This window comes from Melanotaenia boesemani, chromosome 14 (genome assembly GCF_017639745.1).
Source record: "Melanotaenia boesemani isolate fMelBoe1 chromosome 14, fMelBoe1.pri, whole genome shotgun sequence".
Lineage (NCBI taxonomy): Eukaryota > Metazoa > Chordata > Actinopteri > Atheriniformes > Melanotaeniidae > Melanotaenia > Melanotaenia boesemani.
Genome location: NC_055695.1, coordinates 9,444,707 through 9,461,263, shown reverse-complemented (window position 1 = coordinate 9,461,263; position 16,557 = coordinate 9,444,707). Strand labels below are relative to the sequence as shown.

General features: G+C 38.8%; 1 protein-coding gene across 3 annotated transcripts; it reads right to left on the bottom strand.

Moving 5' to 3' along the window:
* Positions 1–13,767, bottom strand: lhx9 (LIM homeobox 9). 3 transcript variants are annotated; one of them, XM_042006812.1, is made up of 6 exons: positions 13,450–13,767; positions 9,735–9,975; positions 8,871–9,073; positions 7,661–8,019; positions 4,272–4,474; positions 2,875–3,700 (listed from the first exon to the last, which is right to left on the bottom strand). In XM_042006812.1, exons 2-6 carry the CDS (start codon positions 9,912–9,914, stop codon positions 3,446–3,448), a joined length of 1,200 nt encoding a protein of 399 aa, XP_041862746.1. In that variant the 5' UTR covers positions 9,915–9,975; positions 13,450–13,767; the 3' UTR covers positions 2,875–3,445. The 3 variants fall into 3 exon arrangements, with proteins under 3 accessions (XP_041862748.1, XP_041862747.1, XP_041862746.1); XM_042006814.1 differs by lacking the exons at positions 2,875–3,700; positions 13,450–13,767 and adding an exon at positions 1–930 and having other exon boundaries at positions 9,735–10,932; XM_042006813.1 differs by lacking the exon at positions 13,450–13,767 and having other exon boundaries at positions 2,874–3,700; positions 7,661–8,016; positions 9,735–10,932.
* Between the last annotated feature and the right edge of the window lie 2,790 nt (positions 13,768–16,557).

Genomic DNA, 16,557 nt, shown 5'->3' with positions numbered 1-16,557 from the left:
CATAATTCATGTGCTTTATTTTGCAGCTGGCAATAAATCATACAGAGGATCAAAGGAAATAATATACATCTCAAGGAAAATGTTAACAAGATGATGAGGCGCATGCAAAATGAGAATCTCTTCTTTATCTGCTTTGTCTTTTTTTTTCTCCACTTCCTTCCCTCGGTACAGCCAGATGGCAAAGCTCCAGCTCCGCAGTCCTCTTCATACACTCATCATATTTGATGGGCATCCTGCTGCCGAGTTTCAAGGAGGCCATGTGTTTGCGAAATGACACTCGTGACAAAAGAAAACTTCGATTTAGCAAGCTGATTCTTGGCTGGGATGCTGGGAGAGGCGGGAGGGGGGCAGCATGTGTGTATGTGTGGATTTATGTTGACATGTGTTGGAGAACATGTATCGTGGGGATGTACAGTATAGGAGCAAGGCAGTGGGAGGTTTGTTAGCTGTGTGTGTGTGAGTGTGTGTGTGTGTGTGTTCATACCAATAAAATCCATATCATCTTGGTTTCACACCGACTGATGACTGTCTCAATCACATCCTGCCTTTCTGTGAGGTTTTTAAAGCTATGTTACAGTATATTTTATTATATTTTTAATCCATTTACTACTCCAATACAGAAATACTTTTTTTTCACATTGAAAGCATGAATATCATACATTGTAGGTCTTCTCTGCTAATGGATTCAAACACATATGGAAAAATTTCTGCTTAAAAAAAACAACAAAAACTCGTCTGTTTTACTGTTGTAACTGAAACAGGTTTTATGTTGGTTGTTTATTTGTTCTCAATATTCTATCATCTTTTCCTAATATTGTCTTTGTCTTCAATGGTGAGGAATTCCCATCAAAGTTTTCCCCTTCTCTTAATACTTTAGGGAATTTTCAAACGTCGGGATGTATGGCTGTAATGCCCCAAGATTTGTTCTCCCTGAAAGAAACGATAGAGTAAGAATATATTAACTACAGAGCAACCTGGCTTTACGGGGTCTGCATTTACTCTTACTTCATTTTAGGTTTACCAATATGCTATGCATGAATATATACTATATATGTATAGAGATATAAATCAATATGTGCTTTGCAGCATTCCTTTTATTTCAAATTTATAGCCATGATCATGCATTAAAAAGCAATTTCATGTTTTTGACTGCAGGGTTTAGATGCAAATCCATGGGGCATTACGTTAAAAACCATAAACATCATAAATTAGGAAATAGAAATTAAAAATGAAGGCAAAAATGAAGACATTTAACTGGTTGTTAATAACTGAGTGCTCTCGCATTTGTTGATGTGATAAACAAAAACTGTATTCAAAGAACACAAAAATGGCAAGTGTAATGAAAAATAAAACCCGCTTAAAGCAAAGTATTTTTATTCACACAAATTTAATAAGATATATAACAACCGTTTGGTCCATAAATATTTAAGGGGAAATAGTTTCTATACACCATCTTTATCAAGAAACAGGGAAACATGGACAATCTTGATAGAACACTTACTGTACTCAACTATTAACACGAAGATCAATATATAAGGTTCTTGGATTACCCAACTATATCTGAAAGAGTGCACAAATGCTTTCTATGACATCGCTGCCCCCTTTTTAACAGGATACACCATAAAAAGATCTTCGGAAATAAGATGCAAAACAGTACAAAACTAGTGAGGCGCCAAAAGGATGTGAATCAGTTAACAAAGAACACATATATCCTGAATTTCACAAACTTTCTCCCAAGTTATAGCATAAGGCACATAGTAGAACTGAGTTAGGCATCTACTTCATAAGTAGATCAAAAGAGAGCGCCACTTTGTTCTACAATAGAACAAATTATGACGCTCACAATGAAATGTATTAACTCCATTGAAGATTTGCTCGCTTTTTCTTTTCTCTCTACCTTTCAGCCAGAAGAAACATGTTTTTTTTTTGTTTTTTTTTTGTTTTTTTTGGTCTGTTCAGTGGCAAGTGTCAGGAAAGAAACTGTAAATATGGCCAAACAGGAGAACACATGGACAATGATTTCCCACTGGCTGCCTGTCACAACTCCACCCATCTGAGGTCATTGGACTGTTTGTGTCGGCTCTACAAATCTAGTCTGCAGTGTCGCAGCCACTTGATTTCTCACCCCGAGTCTTTTCTCCCCCATTTTTTTTTTTTTAATCACATCGTTACCCTGAGCAACATGATAAGAACAATAATGCACTTTTCTCTGGGCAGTATATTAATAGTCACTGTGCAATTGGGTTTAGCTGTGAATCTATGGATATGTTTACTAGGCTTTGTCCATTTTACTATGAGGCCTACAAGTCCAAAAAAACAAAAACAAAAAAGTGCTCAGTCATGAAGACAATCGATTACAACAGTGCCCATAAACTGCTCTCCAATCTGAATTTCTCTTGCTGATTTCTAATTTTTATCAATGCGACTGTATTACAGATTGAACAGTTACCACTGTACAGATTGTGGGATTTGCTTCTTTCTGTCACAGTTAAGTTGAATCATGACAAAACGTGTTGTTTCAGCAGTCTGCAATATCAGCTGCATCCTAGGTGCTTAACAATGTAATTTAGACGTTTAACATGCAGCTCTGTGAGATATTCCAAGATCTGATTCCATCAAAATCAGCCCTCTAGACTGAAACATTCGGAAATTAAAGCCTGTTTTCTGGGGTTACCCATGGACAGAACATTCTACAAGTTTACTTTCCAAATTACTCCAAAACAAAAAAACAAAAAAACAAAACAAAATAAAAATAATAATATATATGTATATATATATATATATATATATATATATATATATATATATATATATATATATATATATATATATATATATATATATATACATATATATATATATATATATATATATATATATATATATATATATATATATATATATATATATATAAAGTTTAATTTAAATTGGATGGTCAAACACAGTGCATTCATAAACAGGTTTCTGGTATTCTTTTAAATTTTACCAATTAATTATAAATTAAGAAGGACTTTTTTTAATCATAATTCACTACAAAAATGTACAAATAAAGTCAAATCAGGAAAAAAAAAGTCTAGTTTTCCAGACAAACTTCACGTTTAGTTTAGCTTTTGTTGTGGAATCCAAGAGAATTTTTTTAATCCCTTCAACTTCAAGAATGTCCAAGAATCCTAAATCAATGTCTGCATGTGCCATGCAGTTTGAGATGCTACACATTGTAATGATTTCCTTCTGTTTTAAAGTGGTCGCTGCCGTTGTTGCTCTTGTCGTTCCTGTTTGTGTACACAGTACAGCGCTTTCTGTTCCAAGAAGCTGTCTCTGCTTGATTTTTAAAGGTGTCACTTTAAAAAAATAAAATGTAAATTGAGAAAAGAAACTAAAAGAAAATTTAAAAAGGCAAATAAAAATCAGACAAAAATAACAATCAAGTCTGCTAGATAGCTTGTTAGAAAAGGTTTGTCAAGGTAGTTTGTGAAGGGCTCCCCGAATCATGGCTGTCCAAACTAGAGGTGACGGAGGTCACTACAGTGATAGAGGGGTTTGTCAGGTCTGTTAGTGTGGCCGCGCTGGAGGGGGGGGTCAGGGCCCCACTGTCGGATGAGGGTGGAGGGAGTGAGGTGCCATCAGCCTTATCAACACCTCCATTCTCCTGTCGCAAAACGTTCCTTCTGAATTTGGCTCTTGCGTTTTGGAACCAAACCTGCAAACCAATCCCAGTGTGGCTTTTACTTTTTGTGTTTAAGTAGGATTAAATTTTAAAAAAGAAAGTATCAAATCATCTAAACAGTAGATTACATATCAAATTATAAATCTTTATAATATGATCATCTCCATACATTATTTTGAGCTTAAGGGGCAGGTAACAAAGAACCATTTAGCTCCTCAACACTAAATACAAAAATGTGGATTTTAATATCAAATCATGAGAAAATCCTATGATTATTTTTTTAATGCGAGAGTTGAATTACACTTTTTCTGTCCCAAAGATAAAAAGGACATGTGCACTCTCATTACGAATAATATTAGCAACAGTTTTAAACTTCAGTACTACTTTTCTCCTTTATTTCCTTAAAAAAATAACATTTAAGAATCTAAAAATTTCAGGTAAAGACCCCTGGATATACATCTAATGACTACATGGACCAACAAAACAAAGCAAAACTAAAAAGATGACATTAATGATGTGAAATGAGGGGGACATGAAAGTGTGGGGTGCACACACACATGTAAGGAGTGATCACTTAAGTAAAGAGGAATGGCTGTTTGCTTACCTGTAAAACTCTCTTAGTGAGGCCTGTTTTCTGAGCCAGTTGCTTTAAGTCCTTGGCATCTGGGTTGTGGTTGATGGCAAAGTAGGATTTCATTGTCCGCAGCTGATGGTGCTTGAAGGAGGTTCGCATGCGTTTGGTCTTCTGCGTCGGAGGGTAGGCCTGCTGGTCCCGGTCCAGGTGGTCGCCGTCGTTCTCATTGCAGCCTGTGGAGAGAGCAGAGATCGGAGCACCGGGATGTTTCAAAGACTGAAAGGAGCCAAATTTTTTAACACGGAAATGGATTTTAGAAAATACAAACAAACGATTAAAGTTATTTTCACTTCACTCAGGAAGTTTCTCAAGAAAGCTGATTGAAAGTGGCCTAAAAATGGAGCAAACTCCTCCACGACTTATCAGAAAATATGTTGCATTTGTCAGGATATCAGCAGATCCAAAAAATAATCATTTAGTTGAGTAAAATTCTTACACTTCAACAACCAACTACATCTGTAACTTACAATCAAGATAATTTGACAGTCAAAGAAAAGGATTTAACTGAAATAAAGATTTGACAAGCGAACATGCACAACATTAGAAGTAGTTGTTGTTCCGGTTGTTTCTATATTTAAAACGGATAGAAAAATGATGAATTCTAACCATACACTGGGAATAGGTTAAATGCTTTCAGCTTGCATTTGCAAAGACTAAAAGGACTAATGGGCCTCATTTGTCAGCAGCTTTGTGTGTAAAACACCCAAAATGGATCTGCTAAATTAAACTTGCACTTAACTAAACAGTACAGTGATGCTCAAACGTTAATCACTGCCAGTGAAACACTCTTAATAAACATTTTTTATATCAGGACGCTTCTGTTAATGTTGAATATTGCTACAGAAAAATGGGCTTCAAGTGATTTCAAACAAAACACTGAATAAAAATATGCTGGCTCAGAATTGAGCCTTGATCCATCGCTCACTCTGTTGGAATAAAGCAAAAGAAGTTCCAGATACTGGACTTCTAATTCATATGAAATGTTTTATTGATTTTCTTGTCTTCTTATAACTCAGATGCTGATAAGTTGTATTTCTCAGTGCCTCATAAAATATCAAATAAACTATACAAACAGTCATTACTTACGTTGTTAGAAAGCAGTCTGCTCTAACAAGTTAATTAATAAGCTGTACAGGCACAGATTTTATATAATAATATATTAATTCAGCTTTTTGAAAATAATATCTACTGACAGTTTCTGGTATGTTTTCTTTTCAGTTTCAGTCCTGACTGTTTTTTGTTTCTCTTGGTATCTTCCACTAGGGGTCTCCATATCCATACAAGATCAAAACTTGACTGAGTGGTAGTGGTGGGGAGGGTGGAATACACAGTAGACACACAACTTTCCCTGGTGAAAACAAACATGAATGTTCTCACTAAAGCCGGAACAAAACCTCAAACAAAACCTCTTCCTATTTGTCATGAATATGAGTCTCCTGATCTGACAGGGTGATACATTAACACGAACAGCTTGATACTAGGATGGGAGAGGTAGGTGTGTTAGTAATTTCACAGCCCAACAGAGGAACAAGAGCACTTTTTTAAATAAAGAGAAAAGAGTTATTTGAATTTTTCATAGTTGCCACTTAAAATTCAGTGTTTTATCTTATGGTCTAATATTAATCTTCCAGGTCAAATTAGATGAGTCACAAGAAATGAGCATCCATCTTTAAAAAAAAAAGGGCGTATGTGACCCAAAAGGGACAATAATTATTTTTTGAATAATAAAAATAGTTTAATAATCTATAGATTCTAAAATGTATTATATTTTATTCAATTAATATATTAAAAATGTAAAAATAATGTCCCCCTGGGACCTTCAGTGTGTATGTAAATAATGAGTTAACATGGACATTAATGAACTGTATTTTTTTCTATCCTGTGTCTTTGAGGGATTTACTTTTGTTTTTAGTTTAGCTTTTACCTGTTGTGACTGTGTTTTATTGAAGATGAATATCCTAATATATTTTTTAATTCGATGGATTGTAATGGTTTTCTTATTAATGCTCCTATGAGAACTTTAGGATTTGCACAATCCCTCGCAATTTCGTCTGCAAGTACCATAGCAAAGTTCTTTAAATCGGACTGTACAGCGTCATGTTTTCAGCCCCTGGCCCTTCTCCCTGCAGCAGGCCCCTCTGCGCGGAGCTGCTGCGTCCCTGAGAACAGTGCTGACCGCTCAGGAGGCCAGAGATTCCAACGTCAACTTCAATTAACGAAGAACAATTAACGCGCAGATTACCCCTATTCCTCCCTATTTAGCAGGAACAGAGGAAACTTGGCGCACAATGACAAATGTTCTCAACCGCGCACTAATTCGCAGAAAGCGACAATAAAATTGGGACGGGGGAGGGAAGGTTGGGGGTGAGGGGAGAGGGAGGGTGTAACATCCAGCGATTCAATGCGAGAATTGAGATTCACCCTACATTTAACACCAGCCCAGCGTAAGCTGCGAGTATAGTTTTTGTTCTGCTAGTTAAAATAAAAGATAAAACACGAAAGAAAAGCAGCATCTTTACGCAACTATTTAAAATAATTTATTTTAACCACTCACAACCTGCAGGTTTATTATTATCTACATTAATAATATTAATAAAAGTCGATGAGCAGGTTGACGATGATGTCGAAATTTTGACGCAGCACAGAGCAGGGGTCGGTGCGTAAAAGACAGCAAGCTGTAGATCAAGTAGCCCGCGGCTGTGGGGAATTCAGCATGTTCACTAGCATTTGTAAAAAAATAAAATTAAAAGATTTTTTAAAAGTTAAAGGGTAACTTTAATATAAATGTATTAATTTTATTTTATTTTATTTGGAAGACTGATTTAGACGTGGAGGACACGGTAAACAAAGAAAAAGAAACGGAATCGAAATGTACTCAAAAGTTAAAGGGGAAAGGCTACTAAACATTATTTAATTATTTATTTAGGGGTGTCATTCAGATTATCTTTGCAGCTGTGTTTGGAAAGCTCGAATGAAATGACACGGCGACACTTCAAGTCAGTAAAGTCCGAGGATCAATAAATCAAAATTCTGCAAAAAAAACAAAACAAAAAAAAAATCCTGAGCTTTCATTGGTTCCTGGGGAATTTGCCAAGGATTGGGATGTAGGCCACACGAACCTTTTTTTTTTTTTAGATGGTTTGACATATGGCCTCGGAGTGTCCTTAGTTTGGATCTCACTGTACTGGGTCCGTTAATGCACCATTAAGGTCAGCCAACTTAATTAGGTTTTATACCAAAGATAACACGAGTCCGAGTCATTACATAGTATTTAACTAATATAGGATTGTTTATCTGCTCTAGATTTAACTTGAGCTCATGCTTTTTTTTTCTTTTTTTTAAGCTGCGTATTGTCTCACCTGTATTGTAGCTGGGTATATCTATCCCCATAGCCGGGCTCTTCCTCTTGCGCGGCCTTCCCTTCTGCGCCGTGCCTGTGCCGTTGAAGTAGGGCAGGGTGAGGCCGCCGCCCTTGGCTGCCAGCTCGGCAAAGTTTAGCTGGGGATGGTAGTCCGGTCCCTGCACCAGAGTCTCGAAGTGAAGCCGGCAGTAAACCAGACTGTCCTTCATGCCGAAGTGGTCGCCTGTGGTCAGGGTCTTGTTGCAAGTGGTACACGTGAAGCAGCTCAGGTGGTACACGGAGTCACGCGCTCGCATCACCATCTCTGAGGCCGATATCCCGAGGTGGCAACGCGCGCACCTCTGCACGGAGAACCTTCTGGAACAGACACATCGTCAAGACTTCTCATACATAAAAATAAAATAATTAAATAACACTAAATTATATAAAATTGGAAGAAAGAAGCACTGAACGTGATTCTAAAACCTTCACCCAGATTTAATCTACCGTTCAAAAGTGTGTGACATGGGCCTATATTCTGCTCAACAGCCACATCTGTCCTGCATCTGAGTGTGTGCGTGTGAACAAATAATTTTTGAATAAGTCAAAAAAGAAACAAATCTGCACAACGGCATTAATAAAACCAACAACTTCCTGTTTGCTAGCACTAAAATTGACATGTAATAAAAGAAACGTACAGGTGGACAAAAAGCTCACCTAGCTTAAATCATAGACTGCTCTGATGCTGTAAGGCTGATTTTCTCTTTTTTAATTTCACAAACATTGCATTTCAGTTGCATTCTAAATGTAAGAATTGTGGGAAGCACAAAACGATGACTTTTCTACCAAGTAGCACGAAAACGTGACTCATACATTTTCTGCACGTGGTTTACATTACACCCAAAACTAGAGAGCATTCCACCTAAACCATTATAGCCAAAAAAATAAGAAGAAAAAAAAAGAAACAGCACCTTTAGTATCATTGCTAATGCCAATAATACCATGCACCTCCCCTGGGTGACTGTTATGATGTCATTCAGACAAGAATGAGGCCTGCTGCCACAGCCTGTTGAATCAGGGCTAACAAGATAATTGCCAACAAACTCAATAGTCGCGCCAAGCAATCTCCTCAAAAACAATATAAAAGACGTCTGTTCTGAGGGCCAGGGAGCAGATTTTTCTGGCTGAAATGTAGAATATGTTCAATGGTTGACCTTCATTTTTCTTACCTGTAGTAATCCTCCTTGCAATAGATACTCCCATCCTTGGCAAAACACGTTAGCTCCGACTCCAGCGCTAGTTTACATTCACAGCATTTCAGACACCGCAGGTGCCACTGCTTGTCCACGGCCAGGAGGTAGTATCTATCCGAAATCTTGCCGCCACAGCCGGCACATAGAGCAGGCTTCTCTGGGCTCATGGAGGGCATGGTCTAGGAGTGCAGAAAATGGACCCAAAAGAAAAAGCTTATAGCGACCGTGCTCTTTAAATGATAGCTCATGCAAACCTTGAAGGAACAGATAAATCAAAAGGCATGAAGGAACTTTCTGAGATGAAATAATACTCTGAATATCAAGCAATTATACATTAAAAGGTTTGGCGTCCCTGTAGACCCCAGAGAGGAAAGGAAATAAATATTTACTACGAAACTTTTAATATTTGTCGGTAAATATCTAATTATTATTATTATTATTATTATAATAATAATAATAATAATAATAATAATAATAATAACAATAATAATAATAATAATAATATTAATATTAATAATTTAGGTTAAAATTAGAAATACAACTGCAAAAAATATATAATAATTTTAAATATTTTAAGAAAGCTGTATGTCATGCTGCTGCAAGTGCAGTGTTTTTACTAATTATTTAGACAGCTGTTAAAATAATTTCACACTTTAAAGTCCACGTGGAATTCACTTTTGTGGAGATTCTTTTTTAAATAAAGAGGAATGCAACCCGCAGCAGCTCACCTCCAAGTAGCTAAACCATAGCCGTCCTCAGTGCAGGAACGAGGGTTAGGAAGGATTTTTGGACTTTATTTTAACATTAATGTGAACACACGCCGACCTGTGTGACTCTTACCGAATCTCTTCCGTTGAGCTGCATGCCCTTCGCCAAGCGCGACTCTGTTTTTGACCTCCTCTCCATCTCCTCCATGATTCCTTGGATGTGATCCCCGGAGATCCCGTGGAAAAGCATGGCTTCCGGTCCTGGACGCAATGTGCAACTGCCTGCCTCTGTCTTGCAGCCCACAACTTCCATATACTGTGCCGCAGCGCTGCGCCCCGTTCTCTCAGCGCATCCGAGTGGGCTCTGAGGGTCTCTAGGAGAGGCACACAGAACAAATAACACAACCCCGGAGAGTCAGACCACCTCCTCGATAGAGCGCAAAACTGGAAGAAAAAAGGAAGAAAACTACAGCATGGGTGGGACAGGAGGGGTGGTGGCGGTGCACCAGCTTTTTCCCTGCTTCCCGTGAATGTCTCTCCTCCAGGAAGAAAAAAAAAAAAAAAAAAAAAAAAGGAAAAAGAAAAAGAAAAAGAAAAAAAAGTATATAGTCCAAATGATGCGACAAACCGGTGTGGAGGTGATGGGGAGGGAGGAGGGAGGGAAGCTAAAAGTGTGAACACACGCCAAAAATAATGACACAAAGTTTTTGCTGCTTCTCCCTATTTTTTTCTTCTTCTTTTTTTTCTGATTTCTCTCTCCCGGTTTCCCAGTCAGGGGGTTCCTCGGTGCTCGGAGGTCAGATTGGGACTGCCTGGATTTGAGAACCGTGTCCTATTTGTGAAGAGAGCAGAGCCGGCCCAGTCTGAATAATTTGGTAGGAGGAGTTCCTCTCACTCTCTCTCCTCTCACTCTTTGCCTGTCTCTCTCCCTCTCTCACAGCATCGCCACTGATTTTCTATTCACCAACAAAGAGCTGTCACTCGCCCCTCAAAAACTCCATATTCGGGCTCCGAGAAGGATCACTACTTTATGGTACTGACATTTTCATTACTTTTATACTCCCATTAAAAAAAAAATAGAAAACTGGACAAACTGAAATTGTCTCAGGCCTATCCTTGTGTTTCGATTTAATTAATTAAAAAATGTTTTTATCATCAATTTATAAAAATGCACTTTGGGTTTTTGGTGAAATAGTTTGAAATTGAAACAAATATTTCTACGTGATGTAGTTTTTAAGGGCAGGTCATTTATTTTAGAATTGAATTAAATTTAACAGCATTTTTTTCCAGTTTAAGTTGAATCAGCTGATAAATATTCCTAAAAACGTAATAACTGTTTGTGTTGTGTTGTGTTGTGTGTGTGTGTGTGTGTGTGTGTGTGTGTGTGTGTGTGTGTGTGTGTGTGTGTGTGTGTGTGTGTGTGTGTGTGTGTGGCATAAATGTATTGTGTTGGGCGGGGCAGTGATCAGTGACAGACAGAAAGGCGGGGACAGGTTGTATTAAACAACATATAACACTTTTTTTTAAACACAACAGATTTTTTAAAGCTGTCACGTGTCTTGTCTTAGGATGTTTCTCTGAAGATAAATGGCTAGTCATAATTTCATGGCCAAACTCTCTCTTTTTGTTTTTCTTTCTTTCTTTCTTTCTTTCTTTCTTTCTTTCTTTCTTTCTTTCTTTAACTTAATGCCCCATCATTAAAACGCTTATCTGTAGAAGGAATTATTTGCTGTCAATGATTCATTAACACAGCTCTTGTATTTTCTCTGTCTCTTGAATGAGGCCAAAACCTGGTTGCCTGCAGGAGAGTTGATCTGACAACCAAAATTGCACACACACACACACACATTTCATTTGTCTCTGTGCTGCAGACAGAGATGTGGAGGTTAAAAGAAAAAGAGAAGACCCTCCAGCTTCAGGACACCATGCAGGGGGGGGGGGGGGGGGGGGGGGGGGGGACGCGTTACCATTTTGCATATTCTTTCTTTCTTTCTTTTAATTAAAGTCTTATTATTTATTATTATTATTCATTGCATTTTTTAGTTTATATAATTACACAGGGCGACGTGAAGTAATAACACAAATACGCGCTTTTAAAGACTGGAAACTCTGAAACGCAAGTTTTAGAAAGGCAGGAAGGGAATGGTTTTACCATCCAGTAAGGCCAAACATAGTGACAACTAACCAGAAACGAAGCACCTCCTGGTCTATTTCGAACAAACACGACCCATGCCTCAATAAAGTCCCATATCCAGGATAATATGCTGATGTGTGTGCTGTGCATTAATGACTGAGTTTTGCCAACACATTGAAAGATATCCTGATATTTTAGTTCCAGTAATAGATTTTGCACAGGCTCAGGGGGGGTTGCAGGTGTGGATGTTTCATCTCAAGAAGTGTAACATTATCATGTGAACCCCCCACCCACCCCTCATGCTCCCCTACCACGCGCGCACACACACATACACACGCACACTATGAGGCTGTGTTGGCTTTAATTGGAGGCCCCTTGATAGCAGCGCTATAAGTCGAAGCTTGAACCCTCCTGGACGGACTGGACCTGCAGCTGTTCTGCAAAGCACAACATTCATCAGCTCTCTGTGTCCGAAGAAGCCGCAAAAAAAAAAAAAAAAAAAGAGAGGGACTCAAAAAAGGGAGGAGGGAAAAAAGGACAAACGGATTGCCTTTCACCTGGACAAAGACACCCTGAGAGGAAAGATCAAACCAGCTCTGTGTGATATTTCTCTGCCTTTTTTTTAAATTCTCTGGAAAATATGCTTTGTACTTATTTTCACTTAATTCTAATTTGCGCAAGTTTATTTTCTTTCTGAAAACGTCTGTTATCCCGTTAATGTCGATTTTAAAAAAAGAAGATATGCTGTTTTGACCCGTCGCCTCCAGCGGTGACATTTCATTTGACTGAAGAGGGTTTAACAATGTGTCAGTGAACACTAAGGGGAAGAGGGAATAATGTCTTTGTGCTGTCGTTCTGTTTAGTTTCTTTTCTCTTTCTCTGTGTGTAATCAGGATATTAAACCTGCCAATTCCTCGCTTCTCCCCTTTTGTTTGTGCGTTTAACCTTTTGTTTTTATTATTACTACTTAGAAAAAGGTTTACACACGCTTTTACATATAAAACTAGACTCAACACCTCTAAATCTTATATATTAATAAATCAATCTAATTTCTGAATATTGAAAAATCAAATTTCATAACTTGCTTTGAATAAATATACTATTATTTTAGTATTAGCAAATGGGACTGATTTAATTTAGTAATTAAATCTAATAAATGCATGACCTGTTTAAAGTCTTAAAAGAAAAGTAAATAAATTGAAAAGGAGTGTTAAACGTTTGTAAAAATGGCTTGAGAACCATGTGGGCCACTGGTTTTTCTCAAATAAATTCAGACTATATATAAACCGACTTATTATTCCTGAAACCTAAATTTCATATGTAACCTTTGAAATAGTCAAATTTAATCTTGCTTTCAAAATTCCGTTTTAACTCATTATTCATAGTATTAAACCTACAAATGGATAAAAGATTGGTTTTGATTATTTCGTACAAAAAAAATAAACAGAATAAGAAAGAAAACTAAAACAAGATGAAGCGACTTTAAACTATAGATGGCCTCAGTTTTTTTTCTTCTTCTTTTTCATCACATCCCTTCTTATCCGGCAGATTATTAACCATGTCACTGTATTCATCATCAGCTGTGTCGCGCATTGCTTCACACACACATGCACACACTCCTCTGTCGATTTTATTCAGTTTCTCTACGTCCAAACACTTCCTGCTTGGCATTATTTACCCCCTCAAGACTAAATAGCCGTAGAAAAGGTCTTACCTGAGGCTGTGCGGTGTGTGAGATCCCTGTGCAGCGTGCAAGCGGAGGAGCTGCGGACTGCGTGCGGTGCGCAGAGGAGACAGAAGGACGCTGCCGGTAGATGGGGGGTGTTCCTTGTTTCTCAGCTTACACTTCTAGTTCGAGCGTCAATTAAAACACAGGACATTTAAATATTCCTCTCTCGTATGCAGACAGCCCTCAACGCTGCACATGCACCCAGAAAAATAGGGGAAGCTATGAGCCAATGGCCTACTCAGCATGTAGGTTAGAATCTGTGATGCAGTCCAAAATGAAAGGAGGGTAAAATCTTCAGTGATGGTCGTTAAGTAGGGGAAAAATGGATTCAATCAAATACAGAAATTTTTTTTTAATGTAACATTTACTTCCATCTATTATTTTTGCAAAATGTAATATACGTTTAATTTTGTTTTTAGAAGAAAAATAAACCAACGAACCCTGTAATCGAAATTATAGTCGACGCCATGCATCTGTAGCACTTTATTCTTAAATGTGTTTTTAATACAAGGTACACATCAAAGCCAAACAGATGAAGCTCTAATTTGATTGGCTGCAGAGGTTGGTGTGAATAAGTAATTATTTGGGTTTACAGGCAAACTAGATATAAATATGGAGCACAGCAACACACAGAAGCAGAGAGATGATCTGAATGACCAGACAACAAATTCAAATCATGCCCCACCAAAAAAAGAAAAAAAGAAAGAAAAAAAAAGAAAAAGAAGCTCAGTTTATCAGGTAAAGCCTCATCATGAGAGAGGTGAGTTAACTCATTCACCACTCTGTCCTAAACTGCAACCATTTTTACAAAACTCCATTTTCAGGCCTATATTTCTTTCTCTATACCTGGAAATGTCTGTCCACCCTGAGCTGAATCACTTCATACAAATTCAAGGCAATAATGAGGTGTTCTGCACACGTGGCCTCTTGTATCCAAAGAGGAAAGAAGAGACAGTGAACATCCACATTTATTAAAAAAATATCAAGGTATAAAAAATATGAATATTGTTTTCTGTTTGAGTTAGCTTTATTAATGCAATAGAGCATTTTTTTAATGCAGGAAATATATTAAAACATCTAGAACCTCATATTATTATTTTCTTAATTAGATCGCTTTCTACCTGCCAGGCTAAATAAATCACAACCATCCAGTATAGCACATTTTATGCTCCATCTGAACTGTACCTTTATTGCTGACATGAGAAGGGGGATCATCCAGAATCCTTACACTCACCGCTCAACACACAGAGGCATAGATGGACAGATTTTAATTAACCACAAATGAATAGGATGCTGTGTTTGTGAGCAGTGGTGCTGCGAGCAAAGGGTGACAATTAATTACTCCTCTGTAGTGCCTGTATAAATGATCATGTGCCATACTGCTAACAGTCATTTTGCTTTGCTCCTTCAGCCTGGGTTGACATCACAGTGTATCTCATCAATAATGCAGCAATGCTGAGATCCATTTCACTGTGTACCACAACACGTAACACGCACGCAGCGTTCTCCAAGCGTGATACCCAGACAGGCAAAGCGGCGTGCTGGGTTCCGTGGTGAAACCACAGACAACGGCACCAACCGGGATGCCTGCCTTGCTTCCTGGATGCTTGGCTCCTGTCTGCTGTAGGGCATGGTGGTTAGATTACCCCACATCCTTGGTTCATCTGCAGTTATCATTTCTGGGTCACCTCAAGTGACACCCAGTCTCACAGAGGGAGCTTTCAGTCACTCCCAAAGAATGGCTAGAAAAGGAGTGAAGGAGAGGTGGAGGCAAGGAGTTGAAGAGAGGAGGAAGAGAAGGAGGAGTAGGGAAGGCTCTCCTAGGATCCGCTGGTGCAAGGAACCACAGGCTAAACACTGACAGAATGAAGTAAAGGGGTGGGAAGGGAAGGAGAGAGAAGGGAAGGGAGAGGGGGGTGAGGAGGAGGAACAGAGGGAGGAGTGAAGCACTGTAAAACTGTATAGTCACATGTATCTCAGTCACATGAGCCTGGGTGGGTGGGTGAGAGCATGGTGAGACATCCTGGAAATATTTACAAACACACAGTGGACATGGCTTCATAATTACTGAAGGAAAGGAAATTTAAGAAAAAGCAGAAGAAGAGATGAATATAGCCACAGCAATGCCCCGCTGAGCAATGAATTCAGCTATTAAAAGCATAAGAAAAAATAAATACAAAAGGAAGATGCTCATTCTTAAATCATCCTGTTTGTTATTTCCATCATTATTTACTTTTACCTCCTCAAACTCCAGCTTCTTTCACTTTCTCCTCTCTGCTCCCCCCCTCCCCCCTTCCTCAATACCTCTCACCACTCCTCCCCCCCTACCCCATCCATTCCCTACCTCCCCCCACCCCTCCTTCGATCTCCTCCCTGCTCTGCTCTGCTGGAGCTCAAATCACAACCTCGGTCCCTGGCAGATGGAGGATAGGAGAGAGAAGCTCTTAACTAGCCAGCCTGAGTCTCTGCTCTCTGCACACCAACTGCTGCCTGCCTCCCCTCCCTGCCTCCAGAGCAACTCCAACAGCACACTGCCACCATCACACACACTCATACAGACACACACACACACAAACACTCTCCTTCAACTCCTCTGGGGGCACAGTATCCTCTTGGGGAATGGTGCGTGTATTAGTCCATATCTGGCCACACTAGAAAGGACATGGAAACATAATAGATGGATGTTCTCTATCATAATATAACCTTATAGGGCAAGGCAGCTGGTCTGAGGAGATGCAATGGTTTAGGTGATGTTTGAAAATGTTATGTTGTCAAACAGCCTCCTTCTTTTTTGCTTCAGTCATTCATTAAAGACTAAATTGAAGGCAGCATGAAAAGAAAAAAGTTAGAGGTTAGATGCTGCAAAAGCTAAAGAAAGCAATGACATTGTCTGGTAAGTGTAGACAAGAAATCACATACGACTGCTTCAGTGTAGACCCTGAGGGGGAATAAACAGGCCAAAGCCCTCCTCGAGCGCTTGGGTGCCTTTGACTGCCCCTGACTTTCATCTGGGCTCATCTGGCCACCATGGCTTGGCCTGGCATGAGTCTGACCACCAGTTGCGGTCTGAGGGAGAAACTGCTCCTCTGTGCT

What these genes read in the sequence shown, in the direction of transcription:
- lhx9 (XM_042006812.1), bottom strand. Translation starts at nt 9,914, where the DNA reads ATGGAAGTTGTGGGCTGCAAGACAGAGGCAGGCAGTTGCACATTGCGT. An exon ending in AGCTCAACGGAAGAGATTCG is followed by an intron (nt 9,074 to 9,734) that starts GTAAGAGTCACA and finishes CTGCACTCCTAG; the next exon opens with ACCATGCCCTCCATGAGCCC. An exon ending in TATACCCAGCTACAATACAG is followed by an intron (nt 4,475 to 7,660) that starts GTGAGACAATAC and finishes CTCTCTCCACAG; the next exon opens with GCTGCAATGAGAACGACGGC.